Source organism: Spermophilus citellus (assembly GCF_964194105.1).
Source record: "Spermophilus citellus genome assembly, chromosome: 9".
In the NCBI taxonomy this organism is placed as follows: Eukaryota; Metazoa; Chordata; class Mammalia; order Rodentia; family Sciuridae; genus Spermophilus; species Spermophilus citellus.
In genome coordinates this window covers 50,265,770-50,286,510 of record NC_138191.1, presented here as the reverse complement: position 1 = coordinate 50,286,510, position 20,741 = coordinate 50,265,770, and the positions used below count along the sequence as shown (strand labels likewise).

General features: G+C 36.7%; 1 protein-coding gene across 4 annotated transcripts in view; it reads left to right on the top strand.

Moving 5' to 3' along the window:
* Nucleotides 1-20,741, top strand: part of SLC35A3 (solute carrier family 35 member A3) — a gene marked incomplete at its 3' end in the record, with an annotated part of 131,451 nt that overhangs the window by 89,049 nt on the left and 21,661 nt on the right. For 2 of the 4 annotated variants that reach the window (XM_081308877.1, XM_081308879.1), the window contains exons 1-2: nucleotides 544-671; nucleotides 20,090-20,294. In XM_081308877.1, coding sequence (XP_081165003.1) covers nucleotides 20,108-20,294 — 187 coding nt within the window. In that variant the 5' untranslated portion in view covers nucleotides 544-671; nucleotides 20,090-20,107. Of the gene's footprint in view, nucleotides 1-408; nucleotides 672-18,597; nucleotides 18,628-20,089; nucleotides 20,295-20,741 lie in introns of those variants that run through there. The other 2 variants (XM_081308880.1, XM_081308878.1) reach the window with 2 other exon arrangements.

Genomic DNA, 20,741 nt, shown 5'->3' with positions numbered 1-20,741 from the left:
TGGGCTCCTCTCAGCCTTAAGGTCTCAGAGTGGAAGAGGGGTCATTTCCAACTGAACAAGTTTTTTTTCCAGAGTACTGGTTGATAAATGGCGCAGGTGCTAATAATATTTTCATGTCATCGACATTTTTAGGAGCGGGTTCGCAGCTTCCGAGATCCTTCTCCCCACTCTCTCTCAAGGTCCTTTGCCCTAAAGGACTTTGCCCTTCCTCTAGCAGATTGTCACTGTGGCATTCTCTGCAGCTGGTCAGTCCCGCAGAGGTCAAGGGGAGAAATCATCCCGTTTGACTCGAACCCCCAGGAGGTGTCTAAAAAGAGCCAGTGCTCCCAGCAGTCAAGTGACGGGAGACCGGCACCGGCGTTTCCCAGCCGAGGAGCCCAGGCGCGATCTCCTTAGGAGCGAAGCTGACAAGTGCAGAGCTGGAGCCGCCAAAGCCGACTCGGGAACCGCGTTTGCCCGGGCCGAGGCGGAAGCCGGAGCATTTGGAGGACGGGACCGCGGGAACCCGGAAACGCCTAGGCTGCACCGAGGTGGCACCGACGAAGGCGGCGGGAGCTGGCGGCGCTGCGGGTCAGCAGTCGCGACGGACCCCTAGGGCTCGGCGGCCTTGGGCGCCCGGCGTTGCTGAGCCGCAGGCCCCAGTGCGTGCCGCTGGCAGAGCTGCGCGGGAGGTGAGGCCTGAGCTTTCCTGGGGAGGGGCGGGTCCCACGAGGACTGCGGCGGCGGGGCGGCTGGGCAGCTCAGAAGCTGTGGGGTCTGTCTGGGTGAAGTGGAAGGTGTCGAGGACCTGAAGTACTAGTTAAGCAGGAGTGGGAGCAAATGAAGTGACACGTTGCAATTCCGACCGTCGACGTGTGGAATGTACTGGGTGGAGGAGGAAAAAGATCCTTAGAAGAGGGGTGTGTCAAGCGAATGAAAACGGCCGTGTGTGCTGTAAGCCTGAGGTGTGCAGAGAAGTGACTAGTCGGCCAGGCTGGCGGTCACTCATTCCCTCAGTGAATGTCCCTTGAGCTCCCGCTCAGTGTGTAACCCTGTGATAGGCACGGATGCAGTAGACCAGGATTTTGCACTCAAGAAGCCACAGGGACTTCAAGAAATGGAAAGGTTACCACTGGTAAGGTTAATGTGTGGACAAGGACTGTCTGAGGCCGTGTAAAATTACCCTCAGAACAAGGATGTGTGTGTGTGTGTGTGTGTGTGTGTGTGTGTGTGTGTGTCCTGAGTATTGAGGAACAGGATTTTCAGTAACATTGTAATTTAACCAACAAAAAGACCTCTCAATTCAGGAAGATCTAGTTCAAATGAATTGAAGAATAATATTAAATGTAGTGATGGGCCTTGCTTTATAGTAAACTATTTAAATGTCACTATTTTATAATAGAAGCCTGAATCTTTTATTATATTCTATTAAATGCAAAAATGGAACCAGAGTTAAGTCTTTATCAGTATTGGGCTTTGGTAGATAAAGATTAAATTTGATACAGTTTCTCACTTGGTAGGCTTATTCACTGTTTGCTTTAAGGGGATAATAACTTCTAAACTTACATTTCTAATTCTGATTTTCCTCCCTAATTCTTCCTTTTTTCATTCCAACCATCGCTGTGCTAAGTGGGCTCCTCTTTGCTCTTTTATTTCCACTAAACCAACAGGTTCTAAACTGTACTTGCTGTTTTCAGCCTGTTCCCCTTCCAGTCACTTTTCCATCATTGCCCTTTGGTTTGTTGGTGGTGCTGGGAATGGAACCCCAAGGTCTTGTGCATGCTAGACAAGTGCTCTACCACTGAATTATACCCCCAACTCTCCTCAATTGCTTTTTAAATCCAAAGGTCTTATGCCATTCTTTGGTCATTCTTCTCTTAGGGTACTAAGTGACTCTATGTTGGCTACAGAATGAAGTTTCTTTCTTTCTTTCTTTTTCCCCCCTGTGGTGCTGTGGATAGAACCCAGTGTCTTATACATGCTAGGCAAATGCTGTACCACTGACCTACACCCCTGTCTCCATTATAAATTGTTTATTTAGGGAGGTTCAAAGTCCTTTAAAATTTAAGTCTTTCCAAGACTCAATATGACCCTTTCATTATTTTTTTAAAATACTTTATCCCATTTAATCTATTTTATAGTTATACTACAGTTAGTTAATTGAATTGGATTTTCTGAACACACTGTATGCCTACCTGCCTTGGTCTTTGCTTATATAACTTCTTTTCCTACAAGGAAGGTCTTTGTAAAAATTCTATTCTTTAATGCCTTATATGCTACTCTTCCTTATGAAGCTTTCTGAAATCTACCATTTGTCTGAAATATTCTTTTTCTCTTTGTGCTGGGCTTTATAACTCTTAAAATGCTTGCTAAATTTATACTGTATTGTGGCTCTTTGAGAATTTTATTATCCCTACTAGAATGTAAGTTCTTTAAGGAAAGTAATTGTACCTTTTAAGTTTTTTAGCACTTTGGTACTTGAGCACAGTATCATGATATTTTATACTCTTAGTAAGGTTTTGTTATGTCTAGTGGTATATTTAATGAAACAAACTTTTATATTCTGGAGATAAGGATAACTTGTTTTGTGGTATAACCTTATGTCAGAGCTTCATTACCAATCAAATATTCTTATAAGAGATTGCCTTTTTGTTTCACATTTTAGTATCTCATTTGACCCTAGTAGTAAATTGTTGAGGTAGGACAGTTTTTATAGTCCCCATTCTTATTTATAAAAAATGAATATTGAAGGTCAGGTCAGATAATTTGCCCCAGGTCTTATATACACTCCTTAGGCTACTTCAGTTATATTTGAAATGAATATAATTTGTATCCTCAGAGGTGTCTTTTACTTAGTAGGAACTTAGTATGTTGAATGAAGGAATCCATTCCTTCATTCAACATACTAAGTTCCTACTAAGTAGAATCAATAGAAATAATCTCTCAGTTGAAAGCCCAATCTTATCATTCAGTAGCTAAGAAGTATGACTTTTGAGTTTCTTTTCTCTTTCCTGAATTTTTTTTTTTTATTTTTGTACCAGGGATTGAACTCAGGGGCATTTGACCGCTGAACTACATCCCCAGACCTATGTTGTATTTTATTTAGAGATAGGGTCTCACTGAGTTGTTTAAGGCTTCCCTAAATTGTTGAGGCTGGCTTTGAACTCAAGGTCCTCCTGCCTCAGTCTCCAGAGCCACTGGAATATAGGCAGGTACAGTGGCGCATGGCTTTTTCTGAAATTTTTTGAGAAGAGTTTCTATTTTAATTTTAATCAACTGTGGGATTTTTTAAATTTGTCTGTGTATGTGTGTGTGAAATTATAGAATTGTCTATAATAGAAATAACTTGAACATCAAACTGGTAGTTAATAACATTCTTGGAAATGAATTTATTATTAAAGTGCAGATCAATATGAATTGGTAGCTTAACAAAAGCAGGTATATGGTAAGTGTCTTCATCTTAATTCTCATTAATGAAGGAGTGTAGTGCTGTGGTTATTTATTTATTTAGAGATGGGTGGTCTCACTATGTTTCATAGGCTGGTCTCAAACTCATGCCATAAGTGTTCCTCCTTCCTTAGTCTCCCGAGTAGCTGAAACTACAGATACAGCACCGAGCCTTGCTTATTATGTATTTTTAGTTATTTTTTTTTAAATGTGTTTTGGTACTAAATTTGAGAGTATTTGATGTGTAAATGTGAGAATAACTTAGAAGACAGAATGTTACTCAACTTTTCTATGCAGATTATCTGCCCAGAACTCTGTTTACCATCCATATTGGAGATACCTTATCAAATGAAATAAAAAAATCAGTTTAAGAGAAATTGCTGTATATTTAGTTATACAAATTTTGATTGAAAAGGTATGGTATGTCAAGCAACATAGTAGAAGTTAGAATTAAGCTGAAACTTTTAGGTCACTTCAGATAAAGTGCTAAGAAATACTTCATTCCACAAAGAAAATATCTATTTATGATTTTATACCTACTCTGAGTTGTGTTTTTTTTCTGTAAAAGTTAGATAAGAAATTTTTTCCTAAATTCATATGTGCTATAAAAACCAATTTCAAACATTACTAGTAGCATTCATGAGTAGATCTTATAAAGGTATTGAATGAATATTTGTAAAGCATGATAGTTATATAATAACCACTTTATCTAATTTATATTCTTTAATCTTTATAGCTACTCTGTGAGGTACATACTGTTATTTAATGTGCTATAGTTATTAAATGGTGGAGTCAGACTGTGAACTTAGGCAGTTTGAGTCCAGAGGCATACATTTTCATGTATAGTGGTGAGTTATCTGCCAATCCTTAGACATGATTAAACCACAGGCTTTACTGCACAGACCCTGTGCTTTGTTAATAGAGTCCTAAGCCAGAGGCCTGTCTGTGGGGGTTCCAGCAAATCAGGTCTGGTCACTCACCCCAAAAACCAAATAGAAAAGGTTATAGTAAAAAGCAGGAAAAGAACCTTAGTCAATATGGTTGTATTAGGAAGGAAAGTGAGATCATATGTCCCAGCCTTGTCTTTGGAGTGCTTACATAAGCTTTTAATTTAAGTAGAGGAAAAATTGGGGAAGGGTGAGACTGCTGAATCTTGGTCAAACTGTGGTATGGTCAATCATTTTTTCATTTCTGGTTCTGTGAGGTAGTTTTGAAGAATTCTTTATCACTTGAGGGGGTAATTTTTGTTTATTGCTCAGGATGCTTATTCAGATCTGTAATCCTGGAAAGAAAGGGTCAATTTAGTTCCCAGGAGATATTTGCTTCTGGTTAGGGAGGCAGTTTCATCCTGGGGTGACTCCTCTGGGTAGGGCAATGACTAGTACTTCTAAGTGTCACTCCAGGGGTCTGAAACAGGATGCTGCAAATCTTGCCTCAGTCTTGAAGGGAGGGCCAGATAGGTTGGATAAATTTAGGGCTAATAAACCTTGTATTACCAGATTTAGATGAACTTTCCATAAATGATTAACAAGTTTACATGCAGAGTTGAACAGGGACCTGACCCAAAGTTTCAGGTAATAAAGGAGACAGACAAAAGGAAGGCAGAGGGCTGGGGTTGTGGCTCAGTGGTAGAGCGCTTACCCAGCATGTGTGACTGGGTTTGATTCTCAGCATCACATATAAATAAATAAAATAAAGGTTCATTGACAACTAAAAAATGTTTGTTTTTTTTTTGCCTTGTCCTTTATTGGAACTGATTTTTTTTATTGATTGTTCAAAACCTTACAAAGTTCTTGACATATCATATTTCATACATTAGCTTCAAGTGGGTTATGAACTCCCATTTTTACCCCAAATACAGATTGCAGAATTACATCGGTTACACATCCACATTTTTACATAATGCCATACTAGTAACTGTTGTATTCTGCTACCTTTCCTATCCTCTACTATCCCCCCTCCCCTCCCATCTTCTCTCTCTACCCCATCTACTGTAATTCATTTCTCTCCTTGTTTATTTTCCCATTCCCCTCACAACCTCTTATATGTAATTTTGTATAACAATGAGGGTCTCCCTCCATTTCCATGCAATTCCCCTTTTCTCTCCCTTTCCCTCCCACCTCATGTCTCTGTTTAATGTTTTTTTTCCAGTTTTTTTTCTTTTTTTTTATTGGTTGTTCACAACATTACAAAGCTCTTGACATATCATATTTCATACATTAGATTGAAGTGGGTTATGAACCCCCAATTTTACCCCAAATGCAGATTGCAGAATCACGTCGGTTACACATCCACAATTTTACATAATGCCCTATTAGTAATTGTTGTATTCTGCTACCTTTCCTGTCCCCTTCTGTTTAATGTTAATCTTTTCTTCCTGCTCTTCCTCCCTGCTCTATTCTTAGTTGCTCTCATTATATCAAAGAAGACATTTGGTATTCGTTTTTTAGGGATTGGCTAGCTTCACAAAGCATAATCTGCTCTAGTGCCATCCATTTCCCTGCGAATTCCATGATTTTGTCATTTTTTAGTGCTGCGTAATACTCCATGGTGTATAGATGCCACGTTTTTTAATCCATTCATCCATTGAAGGGCATCTGGGTTGGTTCCACAGTCTAGCTATTGTGAATTGTGCTGCTGTGAACATCGATGTGGCAGTATCCCTGTAGTACGCTCTTTTAAGGTCTTCAGGGAATAGTCCGAGAAGGGCAATAGCTGAGTCAAATGGTGGTTCCATTCCCAGCTTTCCCAGGAATCTCCATACTGCTTTCCAAATTGGCCGAACCAATTTGCAGTCCCACCAGCAATGTACAAGAGTACCCATTTCCCCACATCCTCTCCAGCACTTGTTGTTGTTTGACTTCATAATGGCTGCCAATCTTACTGGAGTGAGATGGTATCTTAGGGTGGTTTTGATTTGCATTTCTCTGACTGCTAGAGATGGTGAGCATTTTTTCATGTACTTGTTGATTGATTGTATGTCCTCCTCTGAGAAGTGTCTGTTCAGGTCCTTGGCCCATTTGTTGATTGGGTAAAAGGCACGCCAAGCTTTATCCTGCTTTCAATTACCTATGGGCATCTGCAGGCCTATGCAAAGAGTCTGCTTTTGGCAAAGGCAGCCTTTCTAAGTCCCTATTATACTTTGAGGGAAATCTTGGGTTTATATTTGAGGTCAGACATGTTATGTTATGCAAGGCAAACGGTAATCTTAATATCTTAGAACCATACTTTCTTAATCTGTAAAAGAAATAATTCATCCTTTAACAGATTAAATGTTCTTTAAATGAGATAATGCTTGTAAAGCATCTAGCAAGACATCTGACATTCCCGGCTCTTTTATTAATTTAATTTCTCTTATGAAGTATAGTTATTAGAAAACATTTCATGAGAACCAGTTTCAGCCTGCATCTGAGTCTTTTATGTGTAATACAAAAAGATTTAATTCACAAAGAGATCATTCTTTTCTTCTGAAGGTTTACAGAACAGAGTCAATGCCTAATGAGTGACAGGTGCTGGTAAGGAAATATAGGAAATGCAATAATACATAATGTAAATACGTCAACAGATTAGTTTGATACAATTTTGAGTGTTATTATAAAAGGTGTACACAATGGCATGGGAATGTATTAGAAAAGGATTCAGTCTTTTTGGGAAGACTTAGGAAACTTCACTCAGAGACCTATATTAGCTCCATAAGATATATAGCAATTCTGCTAGTAGAAAAAGCAGAGTCATAGTTTTTGCATTGCTGGGTCTCACAATGATAAGCAGGTATTCTATTGACCTACACCTTCAACCCTGGAAAGATTTGTTTTGTCACGTTCCCCCCCCCCCCCAACTACCAGGGATTGAACCCAGGGCCTTGCACTTGCACATGCTAGGCTATCCTTCTACAGCTGAGCTAGTCCCCACCCCTCTGGAAAGAGGGTTTTTTTTTTAAAGACAAATATTTGCTCAGAAAATGCATGAAGAATACAGGTAATAGTTTATGGCAGGAAATTTAGGCTGGGACCGGATTACAAGGAGCTATTCTATTTGAAGGAGTTTGGACTGTGTCATCCATTTAATAAGGAGTCGGTTAAACTTTATACACAGGGAAGGAACATAATCAAGCTTACATTTCATTAAGATATCTTCTGTATAGAGGATGGATTAGAGTCTGAAGCCTGCCCCATCCATTAGCAAGCAGAGTGACGTGAGACTTGAACAGTAAATACTGAATAAGTGTAATTAATGTACTTTATGTTCTATATGATTTAAGTTCATAAGCCTGTAATATATATAATTTTCTAAGAATGTGGATTTACCTGGGAGGGGTTGCAGTTTCATATTTAGAAAGAATGGTGGTTGAGAAAAAAAAGAAACTACACAGCATTTGAATTCTTAGTATTGGAATCTTATTTTTAGGGGAGGTGGTAATCTTCCATTAATTATCCAAATATAATTACCAGTTAGGATAAAATCCAGCTCATTCTATATATTCTATTAAGTTTCAGTTAAATTATTTTACCAAGCACATTTTCCTAAAATTTATTTATTTTATTTTATTTTTTTATTCTAATTTCTTATATATGGCAGCAGAATGCATTACAATTCACATTACACATGTAGAGCACAATTTTTCGTATCTCTGGTTGTATACAAAGTATATTCACACCATTCGTGTCTTCATACATGTACTTAGGGTTATGATGTCCATTTCATTCCATCCTAAAATTCATTTTTTAAAAAATATTTTTTATTTATAGATAGACATAGTACCTCACCTGTGCTGGGCAAGTGCTTTACCACTGAGCCACAACCCCAGCCCTCCTAAAATTTATTTTTGTTATTTATTTATTTATTTATTTAGGTACCAGGGATTGAACTCAGGGCTCTTGGCCACTGAGCTACATACTCAGCCCTATTTTGTGTTTTATTTGGAGACAAGGTCTCACTGAGTTGCTTAGTACCTTGCTGTTGCTAAGGCTGGCTTTTAACTTGCGAACCTCCTGTCCCAGACTCCCAAGCTGCTGGGATTACAGATGTGTGCCACCACACCCAGCTTATTGTTTTTGAGTGGTATGAAGAAAATCATTTTAAGGACCCTCACCTTTCAGGCTTATTCTCAGACTCAATTAAATAGATAACATTCTTCTCCATCTCCCTTTCCCACTCCCTGCCCCTCTTTGTGCTAGGGATTGAACCCAGGTTCTTGCTTATGCTAATTATATATTGTACTACTGAGCTATAATCAGAGCCCCCTTATTCTTTATTACCCTCCTATACTTTAATTCTAAATATGTGAAAAATCTTTGAAAAGTGTTAGAATTTTGTTATTAATGTTAATGCTTAGGGAGCAACATTATCTTATAGCATAATTGTTATGTTTGACTTTCTGGATAGAGATAGTTATGTTTCATATCACATTGTTTGACATAAGTAACATATTAGAAACTGGACAATAAATTAATATTTAAAGGAGTCAACTTGAATACTGTAGTATAGACAGAAAACTTAAAATTGGCATTTTTTCTAGTTTATAAACTTTATATCTGATTATATGCTATTAATATTTCAGGTTATAAAAACAAAGATGGTAATAAAAATAGTGACAACCTGTATATTCTTTTGCCTTTTATGTTTTTTAAAATAGCAGTGGGTCTTAGTAGTATGGCTCAGTGAAAAAATTTTAAACAGTCTTCCTCCAAAACATTAAATGCTTTCTACTTGAATATACACACAAAATAGAGGACAATTAATTTTAAAAAATGCAGACAGGTCCTTGTACTAATTTTTGTGCCTTCTGTAACAAATTTCCACAAATATGGTGGATTAAAACAGCAGCAATTTATTTTCTTACAGATCTGGAGACCAGAAATCCAAAATCAGTATCACTGGGCTAAAAGCAAAATGGCAGCAGGACTTTACTCCTCCAGTGGTTCTAGGGACCCATTTCTTTCCTCTTCTAGCTTCTGAAAACTACCAATATTCCTTGGCTTGTATCTGTATCATTCCAATTTTCAAGGCCAGCATCTTTAAATCTCTCTCTGCCCCTTCTTTTTATTGCCTTCTCTTGTGTATCTGTATTCTCTTCTTTAAAAAAACCTTTTTCCTGGTCTGGGAATGTAGCTCAGTGATAGAAGGCTTGCCTGGCAAGCTCAAGACCCTGAGTTTAGTCCCTAATATCTGACTCCCCCACCACCACTGCTCTGTCTTTCACACACACACTCCCCAGATTTACTGAGGTATAAATGACAAGTAAAATTTTTATATCTATATGAAGTGCACAATGCAGTGATTTGATATACCTATACCTTTTGAAACAGTTACTTTAATCAAATTAATTTATATATGGATCACTGTATACCATTTGTGTGTGGAGGGGTAAGAACACTTAAATCTGCTTCCTCAAGTAAACCATACAGTATTATTCACTGTACATTAGATCTTCATATATTCTCTCTTGTACACCTCTTAATCATTTTTGATGGTATTTAGTGTCTACCCATTTAATTCCTAGAAAATCTTCCCATCCCAAGACTCTTATCTCATTTGCAAAATCCCCTTTTCCAAGGAAAGTAACGTTTTACAGGTTCCAAGGATCAAGACCTGATACTTCTGGGAGCCATTATTGAGCCTACCATAATCCTCAAACATTTCTGTGTGCTAAGATATAGAGATTATAAAAATACATAGAATGTGGGATCATGAGATTCTATCAAATTATAAACTCAAATTGCCTTTTATTTCAGACTACATAAGGATCAGATTTTGGATGTGCTTTTCAGAAATGTCGAGCTTGCTGCTAAATGAGGTGTGATTTTGTTTTAGGGCCATTGTAAGCTTTCTGATTGGTTCTTGGTCTGTGATTTTTAGGGCCTCGCATTCATTCTTTTCTTTCTCCAGGAATTCTAGTTAATGTAGAAGCCATCAGTAAAAACACTTATTCTTCTATTTCTAATTAAATATCTGTCAGCAACTTTTTATTACCCAAAATCTTATTCTGATTGCAGATATTTATGCACAAGTGAAAGTTGAAGTAACTCTTCTACCTGATAAACTACCAGTGTCTCCTTTACCATTAATCTAGTCAGATTTGAAAATTGATTCCAGATTCCTATCACCTTATGGTTCTGTTATCCTGGAACCACATTCGGTACCATAACTATCAGTTAGGGTTCGGTCAGGAAAACAATCCTTCAGTATTATGGGATTAGGGATTTATAATAAGAACAAGACTTTTCACAATTGTGGGGGAGGCAGGGAAGTAAAGGTCAAAAAAGAGAGTGTTGGAGGATTACTGTAAAGTCACTAAGCAGCCCTCCTAAACACTGGTGTGGGTAGACAAGTCAGAGCTTCCAGAGGAATATAGGAATCCATCTGTGTCTTGCTGACAGAATAGGACCATAAAATGAAACTGGTGGAAGGGTTTATGGAAAGCTGTCACTTCTGTGTAGCTGTTTTTCTGTGTTCACAGAGTCTGGTGGAGGGCTGTGGCCTTTTGTTGCTCAGCGGGTCAGCAGTTGGAAGGAAGAGCTAACGTAGGTCAAGGTAGAGAAGGAATAAGCTGGAACTTATTAGCATCTGTTTTCCCAAACAACATTTAACCCTGACAGTCTTGAGAGAGTGACGGGTCTTGCTTCATTTCTTCTTTCCAACTCTTGTGCATATATTGTGTTTAACCAACTAGAATTCAGCACCATGCAGAGTATGGGTTTGGGGGCAATGTTGTTGGAGCTTAACCAAGTTGACATAAAACAAGATTATAATTTTCTTGTAATATTTTGTTTTGTGCCTCTTTTATTTTTCCTGTCATAGAAATTACACGCACTATTTTTTGTTTTTTTTAATTGTTTGAATAATGTGCCTTCATGCTAGAGAGTAAGCCTCATGTCTTGTTCATGATTGCATGCACAGTGCCTCATCATACTAAGTATGTCTTTTCTTTTTTTTTTAAAAAAAAACATTTTTTTTTTTAAAAAAGGAGAGAGAGAGAGAGAGAGAGAATTTTAATATTTTATTTTTTAGTTATCGGCGGACACAACATCTTTGTTTGTATGTGGTGCTGAGGATCGAACCCGGGTCGCACGCATGCCAGGCGAGTGCGCTACCGATGAGCCACATCTCCAGCCCACTAAGTATGTCTTAAATATTTGATGGCTTATTGCCATCTAGAGAATTGTTTGTTATCTCCTTTTTGTTGTTGTTTTTGTTTTTTACTTCTGTTCCTTCTCTTCTAAGTCTTGAACTTTTAGTAATGAGTGGTCTGCTCATCTTTTATGTTAGTCTCTGTTATCTGTAGAATATCTTTTAACTCCTGCCTTTTGTGGGAAATGACCACAGAAGAAAATGGTATAGCAGGATAGCACATAGGTGGGGAAATGGGAGGGAGGGAAGGAGTACATTGTTACTTGGCACACACATTCTGAAGGGGATCTTAGACCTCTGTTTACTAGGTCATTTTGTTTTCAAATCACTGACTTTATTTAAATAGTACAAGAATACAGAATAATTTTTATCTAAAAATTGGAAGACAGATTTTAAACTTGTATAATTGAAGAAATATTTGTATATTGATTTTAATTATATGTAGGTAATGGAAACTCTGCAGTCAGTGACATAAGTTAAAAATTGATAGTAATGTAACTTACATACAGGTGATATTTGTCTTATATAAACAGACACATGACACCATGAGGAAGAAAGGAAAGGAGAAACAATGAAACATTGTTTAACTTAGAATGTAATAGGAACCTGTAAATGATAAAGAGTTGGTTAAGCTGGGCTAGGGATGTGGCTCAATTACTTTTCTTCATTTCTTTCATTTACACAAAAAAGAAGGTTTTAGGTTTTTCCATGTGATTTTTATGGATTTCGAGTACAGAATATTATTGCTTTTTTTTAGTATTATATCTGTAAGCAAAAATAACCAAAATGGTTTCAGCACCATTATAGAAGCACAAATAACTGAGATGGATGCAGACCTCAAATGGATCAGCAGGCTTTCCTTTATTCCACAGTGGAGTCAATCAATCAGACACTGAAGGGGCTCGTTTTCTGGGTAGGAAAATGGCTACCAGTTACAGAGGAGTTTGAGTTTTATAGTTAAATTACAATGAGGGTGGTTTAATTATTGGAGACTGAAGCAGAATGAGTTGGTTTGGACAGTCAGGAAAGAAGTTGTAAAAAGCCCATAACTCATTGTCACTGGGAAAAGCTCTGAACTCAGTTTTCCTCGATTATCTTCCTCTTCTGGGACGCATTGTTACCCAGAGCTTCACTGTTTGCTTTTCTCCTTTCAGGACTCATTGGCAATGGGAAAGGGCCAGCATTTCAGTATCCACCTTTCCCCTTCAGGACCAATTGTGGTTGGGAAGGGATGCTGGGAATGAAAGTTTGCTTTTTTCCCTCAGGGCCTATCTTTACTGGGAAAGGATTTATGATTGCCTTCTCCCTCCCTCTTCCTCCAGACAAATTTTTTTTTGGGGGGGTTGTCATTTTCTATATCCTTCAATATCTACTTCTAAGGTAGTTATAAAAAATATAAATATTAGTATCAGAAATAAAATCAATCATGATGAATTTTGTCATTATTTAGTGTCCAGCTAGTTTTTAGATTTTAAAGTTTTGGCATCATGGAAGGTAATGGACCAAAAATGCAAAAAAAATTCTCTATGTGTTTAGTTTTGTGTTCATTTACTTGGAAAAATGTTAAAAGGTTTGTTTTTTACACCAGTCATTGTTTCTGACTAGTGAAGAATGCAGCCATACTCGGATAACACTTATAACATGTGTTTTCATAAATACTGTTATGTCCTTAACCTCTGGTAGATTATTATATTATACTAAGGGAGTATATTTCACAATTAGTGTTTAGTACATGTAGTTCACTCTTACAATCAAAACTTAGAAATTTAACCTTTTATTTTTACAATAGAAAGAAAATTGATTTATAAACATATCTTATTATATGCAATAGTCTTAAAAATGTATGTTTTATTGCAGTTTTAAAACATTGACTAAATATTTAGGTTTTTTTAAAATTTTTTAATGGCTGGACACAGGTATCAGCAAAAATATAGATATTGTCTCAGTAAAATGATAGGCTGCATACACAGACCTAAATATTTTCATTGGCTGTATATTGGCAAGCTACAGGAAGTAAGTTCATAACCATACTGATTTTCAGATTTGTCTAAACAGGATCTATTTTAACTTTGAAAAGATGAAGAGAAAGTCCATTGTGGTAGTGCATTCCTATAATCCCAGCTATTTGGGAGGCTGAGGAAGGAGGATCACAAGTTCTAAGGCCAGCCAGTGCAATTTAGCAAAGTTCTATCTCAAAAATAAAAAGGACTGAGGTTGTGGGCTGGGGACATAGCTTAATTGGTAGAATGCTTGCCTCATATGCACAAAGCCCTGGGTTCAATCCCCAGCACCACAAAAAAGAAAGAAAGAAAGAGAGGAAGAGAGAAAGAGAAAGAGAGAAAGAGAGAGAGAGAGGGGACGTAAAAAAAGGCTGAGGTTGTACCTTAGTGGTAGAGTGTTTGGCATTTGGCATGTGTGAAGCCCTATGTTCAATTTCCAGTATTGCCCTCCCCCCCCAAAAAATAGAAATTATTAATTTATATGTTTTGAATATTTCAGAACTTAATATCTGTAATGCTATTAATTGTATATACAACTGATTTCTCAGTAATCCTGATTAATTAAGAGGGAAGGTGGTAGAAATAGTGTACATTAATAATATATATTATGTAATATAATATGTTGCCATTTGTATATTTGTGGTGCTAGGGATTGAAACTCAGGCCTTAATGTATGTTAGGCAAGCATTCTACTACAGAGCTACACCCAGTCCTGAAATGTGTGTGTGTGTGTGTGTGTGTGTGTGTGTAATATTTAAAGCAACTCAGAATTGGGTGACTGAACTTTATAAAGCAAGGCTCTTTAGGAGCTACTTTAATTCCTTCTAATATGTTTGAAAAACCTTCTCCTCCTTGCCCCCCCCTCCTATTTTTTCATTGTTGGGGATGAAACCCAGGTTTTCACACATGCTAGGCAAGTGTTCTGCCACTTGGTTATGTTCCAGAAGCCCCCCCACACACACACACTTTTCAATTAAGACTGTTTAATAATTAGTGAGAATGTCTCTGACCTTGAAATAAGCTTACTAATTTTTTTTTGTACAAAATGCAAAAGAACTTTCTAGTGAAGCCATTATCAAACTCAACAAATCCAAATGAATGGAGCTTAGTGAATGAAATTTTGTACATTTCCTCCCCATGTGTGAATTTTAAAATTACAAGGCTCAGCTTTATGAATAGCAAATTTATCCAACTTCAAATGAAAAGTAGCAATTAGTAAGCAAGTGCAGGATCCTTTAGGAAGGACGGGGAGTATAGCTTAGTGGTTTGAGCCCTTTCTTAGTTTGTGTGAGGCCCTGGGTTCCATCCTCAGCACCACGAAAAAGAAAAAGAAAAATATTTATTAGACTAAGATTTATTAGATTAAGCAAACCTAGAAATATTCTTGTGAGTAAGGAATGGACTTCAGAAGTACTGGAAGGACTTTTGGGACTTCTAGCAGTGTAAACCAAGTGCAGTGATGCATGCAGTACATGCCTGTAATCCCAGTGACTCCGGAGGCAGAGGCAGGAGGATCTCAACTTTGAGGCCAGCCAGGGCAACTTAGCTAGACCCTGACTGAAAAATAAAAAAAAAAATTAAAAAACTGGGAATAGCTCAGTGGAAGAAGGTTCTGAGTTCAGTCCTCAGTATGGTGGGCAGGGGGAAGGTACTAGCAGTATAATTGCTATATCAATTATATATCAGATCAGTCTAATTTGGAGTTAAGGGTGTAGTAGTGGTAGATCCTGCCCAGAACTTGCAGTTCCCTAAGTTGAAATTATATAGTAGTTAATTCAAACAAACAAAAAAACCTGAGGATCCAACCAAAGGCTTCATGCATTCTAGAAAAGTGCCATACCACTGAACTGCATCCCGTCCTGTTGACTGGTGGGCGTTTTGTTTTGTTTTGTCTTGTTTTTTTGCTTTGTTTGCTTATTTGTTTTGTTTTGTTGGTACCAGGGCTTTAACCCAGGGACACTTTAACTGTTTTTTAACAGCAAATCTTAAAAACATAAAATGGTTGGTCCCCTTCCCCGCTTTTGGTACTGCTGAGGATTAAATCCAGGGGCATTGTACCATTGAGCTACACCTTATACCTTCAGCCCTTTTTATTTTTTTATTTTGAGACATGGTCTTGCCAAATTGCCTAAGTTGGTCTTGAATTTGTAATCCTCCTGCCTCAGCCTCCCAAGTAGCTAGAATCACAGGTGTGGGCCACTGTACCTAACAAAACAAGATTTTTGATAGTAAATCACATGAAGCTATGTATATGAAAGAATCTAGTACTGTTTTTTTCTTGATTATTGGTAAGTTTCTTGTAGGAAATTTTAATGAAACAAATAATATCCAACAAGCAAACAAATCTAAATATCCCCAAACAAACAAGTTCTCTGGAAGCAAGAGGATTAAGAACATCTGGAAGGATAAAAGGGGAATTTGGGGTAAGGGAAAAAAAATGTAAAAAGGACTAGAATTCAAATCTAAATGTGAAATTGTTTAAAATTTTCAGTTTTTGAAATGTATGTAGTTTAGATATTCAAATTAAGAAATAATATTCATTTTATAAATCATAGAAATCTTTGTTTTGGCCAGTTTATATTAGTGGTTTGTTATGTATTTGCTTAGTTTTACATATATTGTATTCCCAAACCAAACTATGTTATTTGTATAATCCTATAAATATGGCTATTTTGATTATTTTCATTTTGAGTTTATTCTTCCCTTTCGTAGAATGGTAAGTTAAATTGTAATTTTTATAGGGATTCTGATACAAATGATCACTTATTTGCATATGTTCTACTTTCAACTTGTTAAAAAAAAAATGCATTATAACCTGAGCATGGCAGCACACTGTAATCCCAGCTACTCAGGAGGCTGAGGAGGAAGGATCACGGGTTCAAAGCCAGCCTCTTCAATTCAGCAAGGTCCTAAGCAACTTAGTGCGACCCTTTCTCAAAAAATAAAAAGGGATGGGGATGTGGCTCAGTGTTAAGCACTCTTGGGTTCAATTCCTGTTACCAAAACAAAACAAAACAAGTACATCATAAGAGATACTGTATTATGATTATGAATATTTATATTGATAATGTGTATGTTTGGAAATGAAAAACAAAATTTAGAAGTTATACTCTAGCTTAGAAACTAACCTCTCCAAATTTTATTTGCATAGGAGTTAGGGAATTGCTGTTAAAACCAGTACATAATATTATCTTGGTAGCATAGACTAAATAAAAGACTTCCTTGAACAGATTTGAAATCATTGTTTCCAGGAGAATTAGATGCCTTTGCCAAATATAGGTTACTGGCAACTTACTCTCTTTTCATTCAGAGATAAAGGAACCAGGATGTCCCTAGAATTTTACAGTTGAATGTAGTGTGAACCAGGGAAGCTAATATTTAACTATATAAGCTGATATTTCTAATCACTTGAACAAGTCTTCTAACTTCACTATTTACTATTTTCTTCCTTTTTAAAATGATGAGATTATATTAAATGATTTCTAAAGCATCTTCCACCTATAAACTGCTATAATTTTATTTCATATTAGATCCTTTGCTATTGCATGTTTACAAAAGTGAGATAAATGTTTGATGAATAAGTCTATGAATTCTTTCCTCTGAACTTTGTCTTTTGTGTAACAAAAAGGTATATTTTATAATTTTTGTCTCTGAAATTAAAATCAATGCTTAATATATTTTTTCCAATAATTATGTATGTATATTTAATGGTGAACATATATATTTCACCATTAAAAATTTATCCTTATATTCATGGGTGTGACATTGTGATTGAGGCATATGTAGGAGCTGTCAAATTTAGTAGCTAGACTTTATTCCTTCGATAATAGGTTTCTCAGTAGAACAGAGATAATTAAGTGGTATAGAGGAAGAGGATGGTGAGCAAGGGAGAAGGGACAGGAGAAGGAAAGATGGTGGAATGAAACTGACCAAATTGTCCTTTGTACATATATAATATTCCATAGTGAACTTTATCTTTGTTTTGGTTTTAGAGATTGAATCCAAGGGTGTTTAACCACTGATTTATATTCCCAGCACTATTTATTTATTTGTTTATTTATTTATTTATTTTGGTGCTAGGGATTGAACTCAGGGCACTCGATCGATCCCTGAGCCACATCCCCAGCCCTATTTTGTATTTTATTTAGAGACAGGGTCTCACTGAGTTGCTTAGTACCTTGCTGTTGCTGAGGCTGCCTTTGAACCTGCAATCCTCCTATCTCAGCCTCCCAAACTGCTAGGATTACAGGCGTGTGCCACCACACCCGGCTTATTTTTTATTTTGAAAGAGGGTCTCACTAAGTTGCTTTGGGCCTCCCTAAGGGCTGAGGCCAGCCTTGAACTTGTGATTCTCCTGCCTTAACCTCCCAATCGTGGAAGAAACGATTTATAGTAAACGAACTCTTTATCATTATTTTTTGACAGTATGGGGAATGAAACCCAGGAGCAGTATACCATTGAGCTTTATCTCCAGCCCTATTATTTTAATTTTGAGACAGGTTTTCCCTAAGTTGGCCAGGCTGACTTTGAACTTTAAGATCATCCTACATCAGCCTCCTAATATAGCTGGAATTTATAGGTCTCCATACCTGGTTCAATCTTTAATTATTAAAATCACCTTTATTGAGTTTCAATTTATACAGTCAAATGTACCCACTTAAATGTATAATTCAGTGTGTTCTGATAAATTTTTAAAAAGATTTTTAGTTGTAAATGGACACAATACCTTTATTGTATTTATTTAAAATTTTTTTTGTAGTTGTAGATGGACAGAATGCCTTTATATATATATATATATATATTTTTTTTTTTAATGTGGTGGTGAGGATTGAACTAGTGCCTCATGCATGGTAGGCAAACGCTTTGCCACTGAGCTATAGCTCCAGCCCTTATTTGTTTTTATGTGGTGCTGCAGATCAAACCCAGTGCCCAATGTGTGCCTATGAGCTATACCCCCGATTTCTGATAAATTGATACAGTATATAACTACTATACAGAAAATTTCCATCACCAACAAAAATTTCTTGCTCTCCCTTTGCAGTCAACCATCAACTCCAGCCCTTGGCTGCAGGTAACCACATGTTTGTATGTATCACTTCATATAAGTTTTACCTTTTGTTTTCTGAAATTTTATAAAAATGAAGTTGTGTAGTATATACAGTTTCATTTGGTTTTTTTTTTAGTATATGTTTGATATTTTTGATACTTTTGATATTTAATTTTTATTTTTTTATATTAGTGTGTTGTATTTTCTCCTTTCTTATTGCTGAGTAATTTATCTTTGTAGAACTATAATAGGCACAGTAAGTTTAATAATTCATCAGCTGGTGGACACTTATTTAATTTCTGGTTATTATAAGCTTCTATCAATATTCATGTACAAGTATTTGTGAGGACATATATTTTCAGATTTCTGCATTATTTTTCATCATCTTCATGATTCTAAAATTATTTTAAGATTGTTCATAATTGCTTCTTGCTGAATTTTTATGATAGCGTCTTTGAATTTTGGGGGGGTACTGGTGATTGAACCCAGGGCCTCATGCATGCTAAGCCAGTGCTCTACCACCAAGCTACATCTAGTCCTTCTTTCTTATTTTACACAGGGTAACTTTTTTTTTTTTTTTTTTTTTTTTTTTGGTACTGGGGGTTGAACTCGGGGGCACTCAACCATTGAGCCACATCCCCAGTCCTATTTTGTATTTTATTTAGAGGGTCTCTCTGAGTTGCTTAGTGCCTCACCATTGCTGAGGCTGGCTTTGAACTCAGGATCCTCCTCCCTCAGCTGTCTGAGTAGGTGGGATTACAGGTGGGCATCACTGTGCCCAGCCTTCTTTGAAATTCTTTTCTGATAATTTCAACGTCTAGGCCACCTCTGCATTATTGTCTATTGATTATCTTTCCTCATTCAAGTTGAGGTTTTTCCTTGTTTTTGGAATGAGTATACTCATTTTGAATTGCATCTTGGCATTTTGAGTATTATGAGACTCTGGTTCCTACTTAAATCTGTATTAGTAGTAGGATACTGGGCACTGCCTCTTTGCTTATATTCAACTTGTTTATGGTAGAAATGGTTAATAGGGCTCTACTCCATAGTGTCTATGGTCAACATAGCTCTGTGCCAGTTGAACGGGTTTTGTTGTGTTGTTGTAGGACTGTGTTAGATCAGCTGTGTTAGTCTTTTGGTTAGAGGAACTGGGTTTTTCTTGTTACTACTTTGTTGTTATTGTTCTATTCCTGTTAGTAATTCCAGGTTGTGAGTTATTGTGGCACCCAGAGTAGAAAATATAGATGGCAAAAAATCTCCAAGGAATTTGTTCCTGGGTTATTCCTTGAAGTCTTATGTCTTCAGCCAATTTACTTTATTTTCTTCACCTTTCAGAGCCTTCTGGTAGTAGTTCCTTTTTGTCTTTAGGTTAAGAAGGAAGAATAGTTGCTTACTTCATCTTGTCTGGAATCAAAAGTCTCATGTTGGATATTTGTTTCTGTATTTTGTAATTTTATTTACTTGCCCTGTCTATTTTGTTTTTCAGGCAAATGAAGATAAAACAATGTCTGCCAACCTAAAATACCTTTCCCTGGGAATTTTGGTCTTTCAGACTACCAGTTTGGTTCTAACCATGCGTTATTCTAGGACTTTAAAAGAGGAAGGACCTCGTTATCTATCTTCTACAGCAGTGGTTGTTGCTGAACTTTTGAAGATAATGGCCTGCCTTTTATTAGTCTACAAAGACAGTAGTAGGTATCTAGGTTTTTTGTTTTTACTTAGTGCAATTAATTTAATTTACGAATAGATGTAAACATATAGGTAACTACATATTTGAACTCTTGCATTGTCTGATTGTCCTAGTATTTAGTTGGGAATAAAGGCATTTTATCCTAATCTATATCATGATTCATGTCTTCTGATTAACACTATAAATATGAATCATCTTTTCTTACAATTATGGTATAATAATTTTGAAAAAGTAAATTCTATAATTCTGTGACTATTAGAACTTTTTACTAAAGATTTTTTATTTTATTTGCTGTATTGATTAGTTGGGCATGACTAACTTGGTACAGTTTTCCCTTTATTTATTTGTGGTGTTAGGAATTGAACCCAGGATCTTGTGCATGCTAGGCAAACACTTTACCACAGAGTTACATCCTCAGCCCTTGATACAGTTTTTTTTTTAAGTATAT